Source organism: Haliotis cracherodii, unplaced genomic scaffold (genome assembly GCF_022045235.1).
Source record: "Haliotis cracherodii isolate W230 unplaced genomic scaffold, xgHalCrac1.p SCAF_3, whole genome shotgun sequence".
Taxonomy (NCBI): domain Eukaryota; kingdom Metazoa; phylum Mollusca; class Gastropoda; order Lepetellida; family Haliotidae; genus Haliotis; species Haliotis cracherodii.
In genome coordinates, this window is record NW_027266286.1 from 64,926,416 (window position 1) to 64,945,388 (window position 18,973).

General features: G+C 39.2%; 1 protein-coding gene across 1 annotated transcript in view; it reads right to left on the bottom strand.

The window, feature by feature from the left end:
- Window positions 1-303: 303 nt before the first annotated feature.
- The window catches only part of LOC139474744 (epithelial cell-transforming sequence 2 oncogene-like), a 68,866-nt gene continuing 50,196 nt past the window's right edge, over window positions 304-18,973 (bottom strand). The window contains exon 25 of the mRNA XM_071257862.1: window positions 304-461. Within this exon, the coding sequence (XP_071113963.1) occupies window positions 334-461 (128 nt within the window). The 3' untranslated portion in view covers window positions 304-333. The remainder of the gene's footprint in view (window positions 462-18,973) is intronic.

Sequence of the window (18,973 nt, forward strand, 5' to 3'; positions counted from 1 at the left end):
TAAAATGGTTGTCCCATTGAGAGCAGGTTCATTGAGGGAAATGTAAATTTGGGAATGTCTGCCTTTGTGTTAACATTATTGAGGGTAGTGCAGAGGTACTAAGACACTTTCCCTGCATAAACTACAAGCAATGGTAAATCTGTTAAATGTCAAGTAAAATTACCTGTAGAATAAAACTGCCTTAGTGAAATTACACATGGGATAGAGGATATTGTATACAATATTTGCTGTCAACGGCCATCTTTAATGCCGTTATATAACAATTTATATGGAAAATATTTGAAAATTAAAGCTGTACTTTGACTTCTGACTTGATAACACAACACCATATGATCAGTGTTCCAAACCCCCTCTGATTGCCTGCTCCAATAGACTGATCCAGTTCAGCCTTTGTTCTGAGCTCTCTGTGGAACAGGCCCATTCACGCTTCGGGGTAGACATCTTAAAGCCATTCTTCACATCTGAAACAGTAAAAATATTCTTAGACATGACTTATTTATAGAAAAATAAATATAAAAAGTAAATTGGTGTTCAGGGCTGAAAAATAAACAATTCCAAAACATTAAAATCAACACCAGAGCTATATTTCTCTTGTTCGCTTCTCTTGGATTGTCTGTTCCATTCTCGATTATTTCCAGGCCACTGTCACACAGCAGGTCTAGAAATGAGTGCGGTGTTAAACAACAAACAAACACATTTATCTTTACATCATATCTACGTATATTAATGAGTCAGCATCTGGTTGGGTAATATTCAATATATGGCATTTTCATCTCATACATATATACATACGTTCTGACAAGGGGATAGGTTAACGTTCTGACAAGGGGATAGTTTCTTCAGAATAGGGATAAATAAAATATCAATAACAAGCCTGTAGGAGTGTATCTCAGGAATGGGGGGTTGCAGGTTGGGGGTGTGGTTGCGGGTTTGGGAAAGAAGAGATGAGAGCTTGTCATCAATGGTACTGATTCAGAAAATTCACAATAGACAAGTCAAGAGACAAAACTAAAAAGCAATGATTAAATCTAAACATACGCATACATTCCACTGATTCAAAAATTCAGGTTTCGCAGCAAATACATTGTATGTATGTCGATGTTTGTCCATAGATGCAGGGCTGAACAAAATTCTCATTGTGAAATATGTTGACAAAATATAAATCGGTAGCAAAAAAAGGAAGGAAGAGGAGACAAGAGCCCCCTCACCCTCCTATAGCCCAAATATAACTGTTCTGAAAAGAATGACGAAAGCTAAAAGCACTCCCAGGCACAGTTTCATGTTAATCTAAACCTATTTGCAATGCTGACAAGTTAAATATAAAAAAATAATCATGATTTCAGTTCTTATCTTAAAACCCTGCTGAGTGCGGACCACTGACAGACCAGTATTGCTAGAGTAGCCTGACTAAAGGTATGACGGTATCAGTGACTAGCAGTCTGTTGTGGCAGGTGGAGGCGACGTGTGATAGAGTCCCATCACCACTGCCTTGACACAGCCATCACCTCCTTACAGCTGACAGGTAGTGGCCAGCCTTGACCTTCACCTCTGACCTCCACAAGGTTGCAGTGACCCAGAACTGGGAATGTTGCTGAGTTTGCAGTCTAACTGTGTAGCACCAGCTGACAAAGCAATGCGATACATGTGATACAGCCAATTAAACACTTGAGCTTTATGTATGATTTGCAATTGGTTTCTCCATTAAAAATATAATTGGGAAGTAATTGAAAATTAGTGCACAAACCGGCAACATAAACTCATTGAACAATGCTGTAATATGATACTCGGATCCAAGACAAAGTACGTGTATGTACATAAATGGTTCAGTAGGGACTAGACCTTTATTCAAGTACATTCTGCCTATCATCGTAAATCTCATCATCATTAAAAAGAATTTTGAATCAAAATTACCACCTCAGTTTCTTCAAACTAGCACTCCCCTGGGTGTCCTAACTCACTCACGACCAGTACATGTTCTAACCCCTTTGTGCCAAGCAGGCAGGGTAACAACAAGTACCATCTTTTAACGTCTCATGGTATGACACGGCCAGGGATCGAACCCCGGACATTCCACTCTCCTGGGCAGACACTCCTACCACTAGATCAGGGAGGCGGTCAGACGGGTCTGAGAGAGTGAATGAGTTGGGTTTACCGTCGCTTTTAACATTATTCCAGTTATATCGTAGCATGTCAGCTTAATGTGGGAGGAAAGCCCAAAGTGATGCAGGTCTCAGACGTTTACCACTTCGGTGAAACCCACAAGCACAGGTATGGTGCTGACAAACCTAGAAACATAATCGGGGCGAACCGGGATTCGAACCCACAACCATAGGTTTCTGGCGTGCCCAAGGGACGCAACTCTGCACAGCAAATCGCGGCGCCTTAGACGACTGGGCCACCCGTGCCCCCTGATCATTGATAAAACACTGCTAAATACATGTAAAAATAAATAAACTGCTACATGTAAAACTAAGTGAGAGAAAAGGTTTATCTCCTAATTCGAGAATGTTGAACAACACACACCAAATGAAACCTGTAATTCCATTTTAATCCATGCGGTTATGCACACCTGGGACAGTTACATGTTCAAACACGATATATTAAATGATAAATGATATATGATAACGTCCCAAGTTCAAATTTATTGAACATTACATAATTACTTCCTGGCAACATTTGGCCATCTTTTCATCTGATACTGACAACCAACATGTACATCGTCTCAGTCAGACAAGTGTTATTGCTGTTTGTTTATTTGTTTGTTTAACACACAGCAATATTTTAGTTATTTGAGACTATGAATAATCAAGGTTCATGAGTAGTGGACTTAAACAAAGCGCACACAAGTTTTTAATTCAGTAGATAAGTTTATCATCTGTCAGTCTCTTTCATATACATGCCATATGCTTTCAGTAACTATATTCATATTTAATTGTCTGTCAGTATGTTGTATATATCTCATGAATAATAATAATACTGAAACAAAGGAAGAGAACACCATGTTTTCGCTTCCTTCACCTGAGACCCATGAAGATTCCGGGGTAGAATAGGTCTTCTGCAACCCATACTTGCCGTAAAATGCGACTATGCTTGTCGTAAAAGGCGACTAACGGGATCGGGTGGTCAGGCTCGCTGACTTGGTTGATGCATGTCATCGATCCCAATTGCGTGGATCGATGCTCATGATGTCAATCACTGGATTGTCTGGTCCAGACTCGATTATTTACAGACCGCCGTCATATAGCTGGAATATTGCTGAGTGCGGTGTTAAACAACAAACAAACAAACAATCCTTCACCTGATGAAGGAGTAAGCATACTCCGAAATGTTGATCCTCATAATAAAGAAGTTGATATCCATAAATTCTCTTCCTTATGTGTATCACTTCTAAATGCTTCCAAAAACTTAGTACTCAAATGAAGTTAAAGAACATCCAATTTTTTCATATTACATATTTTACTATAGAAAAATGAAAGAATCAGGGGTTGTTTCACTTGTTTAGTGTGGATATAGGACAGATCTGTTCCTGACTCGTGTCTAAAGCTTGATGAATCAAACGGGTTATCAGGAGGCTATATGACAACAACTCAGCTGCCTATTGTTGCCTGCTCAGCTATGCTGTCTTGTGGTTTTGTGGGAGGAAAGCCCAAAGTGATTCAGGTCTTAGACGTTAACCACGTTGGTGAAAGACTCAAGCACGGGTATGGTGCTGACAAACTTAGAAACATAATCAGGGTGAACCAGGATTAAAACCCATGATCATAGCTTCCTGGCGAGCGCAAGGGACACAACTCCGCACAGGGAATTGCAACATCTTATATGACTGGACCACCCGTTCCAAAAGAAAATCAGCATCGCTCAATCCTAACTGATGCGTCATAAACATAAAAGTTGAACAAGGAACAACAAACAATATGAGTATGACATATTTAATAGGTTAGTAAGTTCATTTTTTTCGTCATTATCCATGATAATGTAGCGTACCATGCTACTAATACATTGACTCACATGAACATCAAATTATTTTTTCATTTACAGCTTTCATTCACATTGCTTGCTGGAGTGAGTGAGTGAGTGAGTTGGGTTTAACGCCGCTTTTAACAGTATTACAGTTATATCGCGGCGTGTCAGATTAATGTGGGAAGAAAGCCCAAAGTGATGCAGGTCTCAGACATTTACCACTTCCGTGAAACCCATGAGCACAGGTATGGTGCTGACAAACCTAGAAACATAATCGGGGCGAACCCGAAAAGTTTCTGGCGTGCCCAAGGGACGCAACTCTGCACAGCGAATCACGGCGCCTTAGACGACAGGGCCACCCGTGCCCCCTTGCTCGCTGGAATGGAACAGAGGACAATGGCAATCAGGCCAGTAGACAATGTGAGGTAATATAGGATGAATACCCTTCACAAATATCATTGCCTATAGGAACAAGATAGTTTGGGTATATTCTTATGTTTACAGCACGACATACCTATCAAGGAGACATAGGATGGATATACGTTGTCATTCCTAATTGATGCCTAATACATGACCAGGGCCCACTTGCACAAAGGGATCTTAGCGCTAAGGTGATCGTAAGTCCTATACTTTAACATAGGCTTACGATCATCCTAGTGCTAAGATTGCTTTGAGGAACAAGGCCCAGAACCCTACAGATAACATCAGTGTGTAAAAAAGTCATGTTTGTGTTGTGTGCAGGATTTATGAATTTGAAACCTAATGTTAATATGCCTATTAATATTCAGATAGACATTAGTATGCTGGAATGACTCATTAGCAGACAAAATAATTGATTGACAGCTAATAATATCCTGTGATTATTGTTTAATTACTTTCAACCTTTAGACCGGAAAAGAAAATTACTTTCACATGATGTGCAGGTATGGGCATGCAACATATGTCATGAAATGTTTTCAACATCACAAAAATACCAGTTTTAAGCTATATTAGGTTGCATCAAGCTCCCAATGTATTTATCACAGGGTACAATATAACAACACTGTGAGTGGGTGAATATTGTTTTAAACAATGTTAGTATGGTTGAGTGAATGTTGTTTTATATAATGTTAGTATGAGTGAGTGAGTTAAAGTTTAACGTCACATCGGCAATATTTCAGCCATATAGTGACGAAACAAAATTTGACATCAACAATATATTTTAAACTGTATAAAATTCCGCCGACGAAGGGCAGTATAATAACTAGAACATCACAGATTTACATAAAACTAGTTAGAGATCATGTGAAAATATATTATCATTTTGCAACACAATATAAAAACAGGCTATAGATAGCCAACAACTGAAGGTAGATCACCATGCTAGGGTCCATGGGGACTTACAGTACTTTTGCTAACTGCATGGACCCCAGCAGGATTTACACCATCCCATCAGTGGTTGGCGATTATTGTCAATTTAGCCGAATTAAAAGAACATATATTCTGCGATTAAAATCGTGGTAGTAATAAATATACTGTGAATGACGTGGACTTGCGTACCATCTAATGTTAGCATGATTGAAATAGTGTTGTTTTATACAATGTTAGCATGACTGAAATAGTGTTGTTTTATACAATGTTAGCATGACTGAAATAGTGTTGTTTTATACAATGTTAGCATGACTGAAATAATGTTGCTTTAAACAATGTTAGCATGACTGAAATAATGTTGCTTTATACAATGTTAGCATGACTGAAATAATGTTGCTTTATACAATGTTAGCATGACTGAAATAATGTTGCTTTAAACAATGTTAGCATGATTGAAATGACGTTTTGTACAATGTTAGCATGACTGAAATAATGTTGTTTTATACAATGTTAGCATGACTGAAATAATGTTGCTTTATACAATGTTAGCATGACTAAAATAATGTTGCTTTTAACAATGTTAGCATGACTGAAATAATGTTGCTTTATACAATGTTAGCATGATTGAAATAATGTTGCTTTATACAATGTTAGCATGACTGAAATAATGTTGCTTTATACAATGTTAGCATGACTGAAATAATGTTGCTTTATACAATGTTAGCATGACTGAAATAATGTTGCTTTATACAATGTTAGCCTGACTGAAATAATGTTGCTTTATACAATGTTAGCCTGACTGAAATAATGTTGCTTTATACAATGTTAGCATGACTGAAATAATGTTGCTTTTAACAATGTTAGCATGACTGAAATAATGTTGCTTTATACAATGTTAGCCTGACTGAAATAATGTTGCTTTATACAATGTTAGCATGACTGAAATAATGTTGCTTTTAACAATGTTAGCATGACTGAAATAATGTTGCTTTTAACAATGTTAGCATGACTGAAATAATGTTGCTTTTAACAATGTTAGCATGACTGAAATAATGTTGCTTTTAACAATGTTAGCATGATTGAAATGACGTTTTATTCAATGTTAGCATGACTGAAATAATGTTGTTTTACATAGCACTCTTAACAATGAATTCTTGAATGAGTGTCGCTATAAAGCAATTCATCCAGAATGTTTGCATTGGGCTTTTTCAACACCCATTTGTATAAGGTGGAGTCTTTGTAATATCCTGAAAAACATGCAGTGGTTGGAAAATTAAGCAAGGAAAACAACCACAAAAATGCAAATAGCATGCTCTTCTTTCCTGTGTTGTGTGACCTAACAAATACAGAGCCACACAATAGCTGTGTACAGTTTTAAAATACCATGAATAACTGTAGCGTATTTACCATGAATAACTGTAGCGTATTTACCATGAATAACTGTAGCGTATTTACCCTGAATAAAACTGTAGAGTATTTACCATGAATAACTGTAGTTTATTTACCATGAATAACTGTAGCCTGTCAGGCTATTGAAGCACGGCCATTGTCTTTGGGCAGAGATACTTTGGTGATAGAATCTTAATCTCTGCATATAAAACAATACCTTTGAGAGCAGGAAATACATTTTAAATGGTAAATCATCATGACTAGTGATGTTTTATATCAAACTTCATACTTTAATTGACCAAGTTTGTTATGGATCTACCTGCTTATTCACCTGAAGGGATACGATGTGGTGTTTTTTTGAAAGCACATATTAATACTGGATCATGTATACTGTTTTGTTGGTCATCTACAACCTATACGACTCGACCTTCGTTAAACCGCTGATCATCTATAACGCTCATCAATTATTTGGACCCCGAAGGCAGCATTGTAGCGAGGAATCATTGTAAGTTGAAATATCAATACCTGGTAGCCGAATTCAATACCACACTAAAACAATGACAACTATGCATATAATTACAACCTTTCATTAATATTTCACTATTCACTTTTAGTCAGAGCACATACACATCTCAAATCTGTGCCGGACAATAAAAAGTGATGCCTCCCTTGCATCTACAGCAAGTTCTACAGCAATATACTTAGCCTGGTAAAAATGGAGGACACATTGTCACGAATAAATGTAGGAATTCTGATTATAAGTTTTGTTTGTGTGTGTGTGTTTGTTATTTAACGCCGCACTCAGCAATATTCTAGCGATATGAGAGCGGTCTGTAAATAACTGAGTCTGGACCAGACAAACCAAACCAACATATGGAACATCCAAGACTTCTATCGGCTCGTCATTTCAATTGTGAAAACAATATGTGGCATACAATAGTTAAACAACAACAAATATGACTTTTCACAAGTCAAAGTATGGCATCTGTGATATCTGTATATGTTCCCTGACAACTAAGGTTCGTTCCAAGGCGTCAATAGCGGTAATCGGATTGTGGCTGCTGTTAAAAAGGTGAGTTGGTGCAATCTGCAGATCAGTTCACACAGAATTTCGACAAATCAATTCAAACAGTATTGAATGAAATATCAAATATCATTAATATAGTAGATTACAAGTATAAGTCCAGATATACAATGACAACTTTTATAACCGGATAGTATCACAACAGGACTAACCGGCGTACTTCTTTCATTGTTTATTGACACACTATTTACAGTGTAAAGTGCTCACAGTATTGCCTCTGTGTTTCAAAAATATTTAATCCAAACTCTTTCAATGTGTATGGTATCAACAACCCCTCTACACAGCTGTATTTTATGGTACGAAAAGTGTGCAATTTGAACAAGAAACTACGGTAGTCACCCCTTCACAATATCTGGGCTATATCTACTCCTCAGAGTCCGCTATTTGGAAGCAAGTCTGCATCAAATTACAGTAAAATTCCCCAATTCCTTAGAAATTACGAAAATAAGAACATGCAAATTGTGAAGAGATTAAGATTTTTTCCAATTTGCCTGCCAAGGCACTTCGTTTGGAATCCAAAATAAATCCCTGGAATATTCCTGAATGTTCTTGCAATGTCTGTGACTGCTGACATATGTCTGGTGGGCAGTACCGGTAGTTGGATTCTTCATAGCTTGTTTGTGTCTGACACTGGCTTTGTGTTTATAATATGAGCTGAGGTGAAATGGGGTTTAACATCGCGTCCAAGATTATTGCACTTATATAGCGACGTGCATGCACGTGTATGTGTGTGTGTGTGTGTGGCTGCTTGTACCAGTCCGGACTGATGCCGATTTATAGTGCTAGCACACTGAGATACCATGCCACAGTTTAACATGAATACCCCACTCAGACACAGAATACTGACTCCGAGTCGACCAGTCCTTGTTTTAGCCCCTTAATGCCGAGCGCCAGACAGGGTAACAACAAGTACCATCTTTTAACATCTTTTGGTATGACGCGGTATGACGCGGCTGGGGATCGAACTCCATTTCACACCTCTCTCAGCAATATTCCCCAATATATGATAGCAGTCTGTAAATAATCAGAGCAGGACAACAGGCGATGTGAAATCGAGTTCAATGTCGAGTCCAAGATTATTGCACTTATATAGTGATATAGCAACATGTATAGTGACGGGCATGCATATATATGTGTTTGTGTGTGTGTGGCTGCTTGTATTGGACCGAACTAGTGAGTGAGTGAGTGAGTGAGTGAGTGAGTATGGTTTTACGCTGCTTTTAGCAATATTCCGGCAATATCACGGCGGGGGACACCAGAAATGGGCTTCACACATTGTACCCATGTCGGGATTTGAACCCGGGTCTTCGGCGTGACGAGCGAACGCTTTAACTAGACTGGACTAATGCCGATATTATAGTGCTAACCGTTTAACATGACTACCACACTCAGACACAGTATACTGACTCCTAGCCAACCTGTCCTTGTTTAAGCCCCTTAGTGCTGAGCTCCAGGCAGGGTAACAACAAGTACCATCTTTTAATCTTTTCTGGTAAGACGCAGCTGGGGAATGAACCCATGACCAGCCTCTCTCCGGGTTGACGCTCTACCACTAGACCACGGAGACGGTCTTGCCTGGACAAGACAATCCAGTGATTGACATCATGAGCATTGATCTATGCAATTGCATGGGATAGGGTGACATGCATCAACAAAGCCTGACCACTCGATCCGACAAGCAGTGTTGCCGAAGATCAATTCTACCCTGGATCTTCAACAGGGTGTGGCATATGGCAAGTGACAGGTATTAATATATATCACATAATAAATGCTTACACAGTATTCACCTGATGATGGGGCAATAAGTAGTCCTGAACGTTTCAAACAAAAAACAGGTTGCTTTGTAAAAACATTCCTTGTCTTGATGCCCGTTTGCATGTTGTGTAGCCCTGGATAAACAGGACAGGGGCGGTGGGGGAGCCAAGTGGTAAAAGCGCTCGCTCGTCACGTCAAAGGCCCGGGTTCGATTCCACTGTTCCCGTTTACCAGTAATTACCAGTTTTTTACAGGAAAAATTAGTCTTGGACTGGTAATTCACGTGACTGCCAGTTCCTGTGGACCGGCAAATAAAGTACCATATAAATCTGTGATATTCATATAGGTATATTTTTGGAACGAAGTCACCTTGTCTGTTACCATCATAGTTTCCACTTGTCGATTTTTAGTACAAGGAAATAACATTTTGCTTGGCTTCAAGGTTAAAAGTATATTTGCAGTGACTTCGTCTTGAAATTGAAACAAAATGAGAAAATTGTGACTGAACTTTGTGTGAATGATGTGCAGATCTAACTAAGTCACTTCAGCATGTTTCGAGATGAAATGAACGTGATGTTGAAAGAATTAAAAGCAGGTTATTTTCATACATTTTCATCATCAGTTGGGACTGACAAAACTTTGGGGGGCGGACTGGTCATTTTTAGAGTTACCAGTCCACTAGGACTGGCAGTTCCAAAAGCCAGCGGGAACACTGGATTCCAAAATGGGTATATTGTGAACCCCATTTCTGGTGTCTCCCACCGGGATATTGCTGGAATATTGCTAAAAGCGGCATATCACCATTCTCACTCACTAAACAGAACAGATAACTAGAAGCAACTGTCTAACAACAGCTGTGTCTCCAGCACGCCGACACAGGCTTACAATTGTCACAGTGCTATGATCACTTTGTCCTTATGATACAGGTAAAACCTGCCACCTGCTGTTGGCCTTTTGTTAATTAAAATCTAAACACTCGATTACTTTTCATGATTGGAGAGCGTACTGTCCATTCAAAAATTTAACCCTAAGAATGACAACTGAATATTTGCCCTTCACGCCAAGTGGAATCTGTTTCAGCAGAAAATCTAGGCTGGTTATTCTCTTGCATTGACAATAAATATTTACAAATATATTCAATCACTAAAACATTTACCTTAATTTGAAGAATGTTAAAGTAGATTTGCTACCTCTTTTTGTTCACAGAGTATTCAGGCAAAGTCATTGGTAATTAGATACTCCTTAAAATCAATAACAGATGTGTAGCTACTTCTTTTCTCCTTCTAATGTCCAGCACAACAATCAACTACGGACATCAACTCAGATGAAGAGAAGCAACAATGTTCGTGGAGAGTAGCTAGATGGGTGACCGTGTTCGTCAGCTTCCCTCCTGAGAGTTTCTAGGGCTTTAGGTCCTCCCCCACACTGAAGCAATGTACCACATGTGGTGTCTCCTGAGGCACGCGACGTTGTTTGAAATGTGCCTCTGTTCCCCCAGCAGTGAATGGGTACCCGGTAGAATGTGACTGTTAACCTTCTAGCACCTCAGGCTGCATCGGTAGTATACTCCTCAGGGAGCTGAGAATGAAAACTGCATGCATACTGGTCCATCGACTGAGGTTATTATTTTGACATATTATGGCCAAAGCGCATCTGAGTGGTTATAACTCTGAAAGTGAGCCAAATAATTCACATTTTTTTCCATAAATTTAATCTGTTTATTGTCAGATATTGCTAGTATTGTTTAGTGTATGCTACCATCACGAAATAGTGTTTCTTCATGTTTATCAATAATTCATCGGCCTTCAATTGCCTGTGTCCTTCAGGGATGGGTGGATGCCACTGCATCAGCCTTCCTCTTCATCTTGGAATTTTCCACTCATAAAACTGGTGTCCTTATGCAACGAGCAAGACATGCTTGGGTAGTTTTTCAGAGTCAGTAAATGAAAACGTCACATATCGTCAATCACCAGATGGTGAAGGCAATTAAATATATATCTGAGTTTGTGTTTATTAATAATAAAGAGACGCCATAAGCCTATTGTCGTCATCTTCCTGAGTCAAGGGAGTTAACTGACTATAAAAGTCCAGTTTCCACCCTTGCCGAACTAGGCTGGAATTTCTGGGCTCGGTTTTATCACCACCAGTGGCGATTAGGAGGTAATGTCCCTGCTATGCCCCTCCTATTGACCAATCAGATTCCACCTATCATATTACTTGCATTTTCTTCAAACAAAATGGCTGCGCTTAGTCAAGATGATCTGATCAATGATTATTATCTATATTGTAATACAATGGGTCTTACCTCGCAAAGTGCATCAAATCACGTGAGCACCTTCATAAAACACTTTGGAAAATATATGTCAATCCCCAGGTGACCTTCACATCCTTTGCAAATCCTGCAGTCGACCTAAATCTGCACGTTGAAATCCATGTTGTTTAAGAAACGGATGTTGATTTTGATTGGACTATACATAGACTCGTTAGTCCAGTACATATCTTTCAGGGTCTGAGTAAAAGCATCAATTAAATGATATGGTACATCCGTGTCCTGTTCTGTCCATATATTACCATAACCACATGAATAATGCTGATGCTTAACAGAGCATACCCAGTCAGTCTGTCCTTGTTAATCATCTAGTAATAGCATGTTATAACATTTCCATGGATATCTTGTTACAGGCATTTTATTGTCTTTAACTTTGCAAACATAGTTAATGAGTATCGTCTACATTCTCTGTAAACCATTGGATTAGACATACTGTATTCAACATAATAAGCGCCCCGCTCTAATAAGCGCCCACGGTGACATTTGCTGATATATTGGCTGTGAACAATCCCAATTAGCACCCCTTCCGATTAATCAATGTACACAAGACAAATTTATTTGCGTATAATACGCACTCGGGTGCTATATGTACCCTTAAATATGGGCAATAAAATTCTGGAAAAATATATCTGTCGAACATAAACATTTCAGTCTGTCAGCTTAACCATGAAATTTATCTTCCAACTTTATTTATCTTTTAATCAGAGCCCCCTATTTCTAATTTTGAGAGCGCCCCGGGCGCTTATTACGCCGAATACAGTACTAGGTTTCACACCAAGGAATCTTTTGCAAACATATCATTGTATTTTTTCTATAACATCAATCATTTCTAATCCCCAAACCTCTCCTCCATATAACAAAATTGGACTTATTTTTGTAAAGAAAAACTAAAAGAATTTTTTTATAGGATATATTTTAGGGAACTTTCATACGTTGAAGAATTCCAATTTGGATCTTCTCAGCTTGTACAACAGCTTAATAATAGCATGCATCCTCCATGGCAATCTGTTTGTAAAATATACACCTATGTATTTATTGAATGATACAAAATCTAAATGCCCTTGATAAAACCATTTCTCTCTTCCAGCTCGTGTTCTACCATTTCTAAAAACAATAACTTTTGTCTTATTCTTTTTGACAGATAAATTCCATCTGTAGCTTCAAGCATGACATATCAGCGAGCCTGACGACCTATTCTACTCTGATCTTCACAGGTATTATTTCAATTAAAGAGCCCAGGTTTATATTCTAGTTAACTAAATATAAAGTTAATCAGACTTGTTTGAAATTTCCTCTGTTAAAGAACTACTTTTCGAATTTACAGAACGAAAATCTCTTGGTTTTTGAAGCTAAACTAAATCCAAAGTTTATTAGACTTGTTTGAAATTGCCACTGTTAAAGAATCACTTTTCTAATTTACAGGACGAAACTCTCTTGCTTTACGAAGCCGAAATATTGTAAAGAAAGTCCAAACAATGTTGTCTGGACAAATCCTCACATATTCTTGATCAGATGATCAAATTGGCCACGGCAGCCTTTCTGAAATTGTCATTTTTTTCCATTACCTTTCAACCTTTTCTCTTATACATCTTGGATTTTGAAGCTTACATTTGGTGCACACAGATCCAATAGTGTGAGTGAGTGAGTGAGTATAGGTTTACACTGCTTTTAGCATTATTCCAGTAATATCATGGCAGGGGACACCAGAAATAGTCTTCACACATTCTATCCAAAAATGAAACTCGGTTCTTTGACATGGTGAGTGAACGCTTTGACCACTAGGCTACCACACCGCCCCACTGATCCCAGAAGTGACATGAGTTGGGTTCAATGCTGCTTTGAATAATATTTCAGTTAAGTCACAGCATGTCAGTTTGATACTGTAGGAAATCCTGAAGTGGTGCAGGTCTGAGAACAATACTTACATCATCCTGAAAATGTCAGCATGCTAAGACTCAGCAATGTATGCATGTATCCTTCTAAAATTCCCATCTTGTTTTGTTGTATTCTAGAAAGAGGAAGGTGAGCTACAGAGTGAGTGAGTGAGTGAGTACGGTTTTACGCCGCTTTTAGCAATATTCCAGCAATATCACGGCGGGGGACACCAGAAATGGGCTTCACACATTGTACCCATGTCGGGAATCCAACCCGGGTCTTCGGCGTGACGAGCAAACGCTTAAACCACTAGGCTACCCGACCACCCCAGGTGAGCTACAGAACCTTGCATCATAAAATTAACGACGGCATATGTTGATATTAAGAATATGTATGTCTAAAACTGTACACAACCCTTCCTGTCAGAAAATCTGATTGGGAACAGATCACACTGGAAGGGTTTTCTTAGCTTGATCACCTATTGCTAGCCACACACAATCAAGGTGACATTAGTTTTGAAGCGTAGTGTAGCCATTCTATTTGTAAAGCTACCAATCTTGGGCTGGGGCAAGGCCATAATATATACACTATTATAGTCTCACAAAACAGTCGGTGACAGAAATGTTTTATTTTCTCAAGTATGCTTAGCTGAGAAGGTCCATGTATATAACTGCAATATTGTGACGCAAGAATTTACCATGAATATTATTTTATTTGTTTTGATGAACATCAAGGTCCATCAAGGTCTTCAAAGGCTAAATATCCATTCTCATGTTTTCATGTACATTTGAAATAAATTTACAGACAACCGAAACCAGAGTTAAAGTACGTTGAAACATTCCAGTCTAACACATAATCGACCAGAGCCGTCATAAACTGTGAGTTGGACAATGCACTGAACTTGTTGATCGGAAACTGTTGAAAATATGACATACAATACCATTCAGACAGGTGGGAAACAGACCAGCCTCAATGCCCCGAACACCACAGGCCTGACAAGATTACCCTCTGTGAACAAAGCACATAGCAGCTTACACAATGTTACTCTACGAGAATATACTAAACGATGAATCAGCTGATCTACTTTGACATGCATCAGAGCGTGACAACTGTGACCTACATACGACCTTGGCTTGGATATACAACCCCCACCTTTAGAAGGACTACCCCCCCCCAAACACACCCAACCTTGACTCAGATAGGTCAGGCCAGTACTCAAAGGGTAATATTTAGTCCAGTGGGAATATACTGATGAAAACTAAACAAAGGAATAGTTGAAACATGGGGATGATATGAAAGTGAGCTGTGTATTTTGTCTGTCACAATGGCAACAGACATGGTAAGGCAGTGAATACACCAAACACTAAACATTTTACAAGGTGACTGACTGTAGCGAAAGTAGGTAATGACCACCGTTACAGACCCGTCATACATGGAGGTAATGACCACTGTTACAGGCCCCTGTCTTACATGGATGTAATGACCACTGTTACAGGCCCCTGTCTTACATGGAGGTAATGACCACTGTTACCGACCCCTGTCTTACATGGATGTAATGACCACTGTTACAGGCCCCTGTCTTACATGGAGGTAATGACCATAGTTAGAGACCCCCATCTTACATGGAGGTAATGATCACTGTTACAGACCCCTGTCTTACATGGATGTAATGACCACTGTTACAGACCCCTGTCTTACATGGAGGTAATGACCACAGTTACACACCCCTGTCTTACATGGAGGTAATGACCACAGTTACACACCCGTCTTACATGGAGGTAATGACCACTGTTACAGGCCCCTGTCTTACATGGATGTAATGACCACAGTTACAGACCCCTGTCTTACATGGAGGTAATGACCACTGTTACACACCCCTGTCTTACATGGAGGTAATGACCACTGTTACAGGCCCCTCTCTTACATGGAGGTAATGACCATAGTTACAGACCCCCGTCTTACATGGAGGTATGACCACCGTTACATAAGTCTTCCAAGGATGTAACGACCATCGTTGAAATATGGAGTATAGTTCACACTTTTTTTCAGAATATGAGGCAGTGTAGAGGGTGGTGCGCATAAGATTTCAGGTACTAGTCCCCCCTGGGTTAACAATACAGGCATATGTTCCAGCCACTCCAGTGAATAACCAATATTCTAATACAACATGTCAATATTAAATGAAAGATCAAAGTTCCCTCTCATTACAAATAAACTTTCCCTTCAGCAACTTTAGTTTATGAGCAACCAACTACTCAACCAGCCAGCCTGAACCAGCAAACAGCTTACAACACATTATGACTTTACAAGCTCTGTGGGTTTATGGGTTCTGAAAGAATGGGTATTAGATATATCCTGTGAGAAAAAAAACAATTCCTACTTCTTGTTATTACATGTCACCAACTGTGTTGAGCAAGAGTGGTTGGTTGTTTAACAGAGCAGAAAAACCAGTGGTTGAGTCTGTAAGTGGATTTGATTGAGCTCTCATACATGATGGTTACACGAGTGAATGAGTGAGTGAAAGTGAGTGAGTGAGTGTTTGTTATTTAACGCCGCAATATTCCAGCTATATGACGGCAGTCTGTAAACAATCAAGTCTGGACCAGACAATCCAGTGATTAATATCATGAGCATCGATCCATGCACTTGGCATCGATGACATGCATCAACCAAGTCAGAGAGCCTGACCACCCGATCCCGTTTGTCGCCTTTTACGACAAGCATAGTTGCCTTTTACGGCAAGCATGGGTTGCTGAAGACCTGTTCTATCTGGATCTTCAAGGGTCAACAAGAGTGGAGTGAGTGAGTGAGTATTGTTCTACGCCGCTTTTAGCAATATACCAGCAATATCATGACAGGGATGCCAGAAAGGGGCTTCACACATTGTACCCATGTCGGGTCGGATGGGTATTGAGAATGACCCAGGTACCTACAGGACTACCCAGACCTGTGGTTAGTCATGTGATAAATTGTTTACTGACAAAAATGATCTGGAACTATATGATTACACTACAAGTCACTAATGTTTGTACTTCTTTCTGACGACGCACCCATTCATTCTGACTTTTATATGTTTAAATAAAGAAAAGACTTTAGTTAACTTCAGTGTATGCGTATCAGATCGTTTTATATGTGTATCGAAATACATTTTGCTCAGGGCTTCGGTCAAACTATTCCCAATTGGACATTTTGTATCTATCTCTTGAGACCTACAGCGGGTACCCAGGTAGGGTCAGGTAATAGGAGGGTGGGTACCCGGGTAGTAAATTGTGAGACGTGCCAGCCCGACAGAGAGCCATGTTAATGCTAGGAGCCTCACGACTTTTTTGACTGTTATTTACTGTTTGAATGCATTCTTAACATACACAATCTCTTCCGCAGGGATAACGTACAAAGCACTACCTCTCGGCTCCTGCGACCAAGACATGCATTGCTGTTGCGACCTTGAAGAGTACTGGTATGTTATGTGACTTCCTGTTTCAATAACTACCACACATCCCCTAGCAACACAAGCAGCATATGAAACAACAGTATTTAAATATGTAGATTGCAAATCCAGGTGATTTCACCTCATTGGTTTAAAAACAACTAACAGCCTAGTCTCAAGGAAGTGTAAATATATATCGAATACCCAAACAAATATACTGTGTTCAACAAAGGAGATAGTTCTAGTTCTTTTTTACAATGAATGCAACGTTTTGGTGTAGATACTAACACCTTTATCAAGCAAAGGATGTGAAGAATGTGAAGTAGAAAGGTTACCGGTACATGTGGATAATTGTCACAGTGGTTTATCCATACGTATACGTGCACTGGTGCACTTATGTATCGCTTCCCCTCCATATGGAAGTTTTGTTTGGTTGTTTGTTTGTTGTTTAATGCCGCACACAGTAATGTTCCAGCTGTATGACGGCGGTCTGTAAATAATTGAGTGACTGACATCATGATGGCATCGAACCATAAATTGGAATTGATGACATGCATCAACCAAGTCAGCGAGCCTCAGGTCAGACAACCCAATCCCGTAAGTCGCCTCTTAAGACAAGCATAGTCGCCTTTTACGCTAAGCATTGGTTGCTGAAGACCTATTCTACCCCTGATCTTCACAGGTCCTATAAGGAAATATAAAGGTAAAATGTTTCCGCTTTGGAAGAAAACAAAATCAGCGGAATTTACACAGTGTGCAAAAACATTGAAAAAAATAACAATTTAACATCTATATGGAAGTATAAACATAATACTCGTAGAGCTTACTGTGTGAATTGTGCAGAGAGTTTTGTTTTCTTCCAAAGCGGAAACATTTCAACAGGCATGTAACATCGGGTGTGACAATCAGAGACACAAACAGCGCATGAAACAACAATATTTACAAATGTAAAGATAGCAACTCAAGGTTAGGCCATTGGAAAGTATGCCAGACCTGTTATTAAGTGTCTTTGTATTAAAAGGTGTTCAGTGTATTTATGGCCTGAGGTTAGTAATCCATTTCACTGACTTTTTTCAAAATTTGAATACTGTAAATCGTGAAATTAATGCGTCTCCAAAAGAATGCGACCACTGGACCCAACTGGATGCGACTCAATATGAATGCGACACCCCCTCCTCTCAAGCATCAGTGGATTTCTATCTAAAGATGTCCTCAGTCAGGTTTAGAATCCTCACCTTAATCCAACCTTACATTTATCCAATCACACTCCAAATAGCACTGCTTATTAGCGCTGAGTAAAGTACTTCCGCAAAAACAATACATGCGCGCTGGCTCATGTCGGCCTTTGACGCAGTCGCAAAGAACAAAGGGTGGCGTCTGTCTGGACTTGCATGTGTGATCAGTGATGACAATAAGTGAGGAGAACGCTTGTCTTGACCCCAACAGTGAAAATTCACAGGATGTAATTAGTGTTTGAATGACATTGTTTATATACTTTATATACAAGTACTGCTTAATAAACAGTCATGGTGTGGAATACATCAGCATATGTCTAAGTTGGTATTTTTGCTATAAATGAGATGTTTAAAAATGCAAGCAAAGACCACTCACATTTTTCGCTTTTAATTCAAGCTCGTGTTAATTTCAAGATTTACAGTAGTGGTTACCTTAATTTTGGTGAAAGTGAGAAACTGAACGGCATATCCAACCGAGTTATTCATAGATCACAATCAGATTAGAACTATTGATGCCTGTATGTGTATAGATCATTATGATCTGGCAGAGTAAAACAGAATGTTCCTAC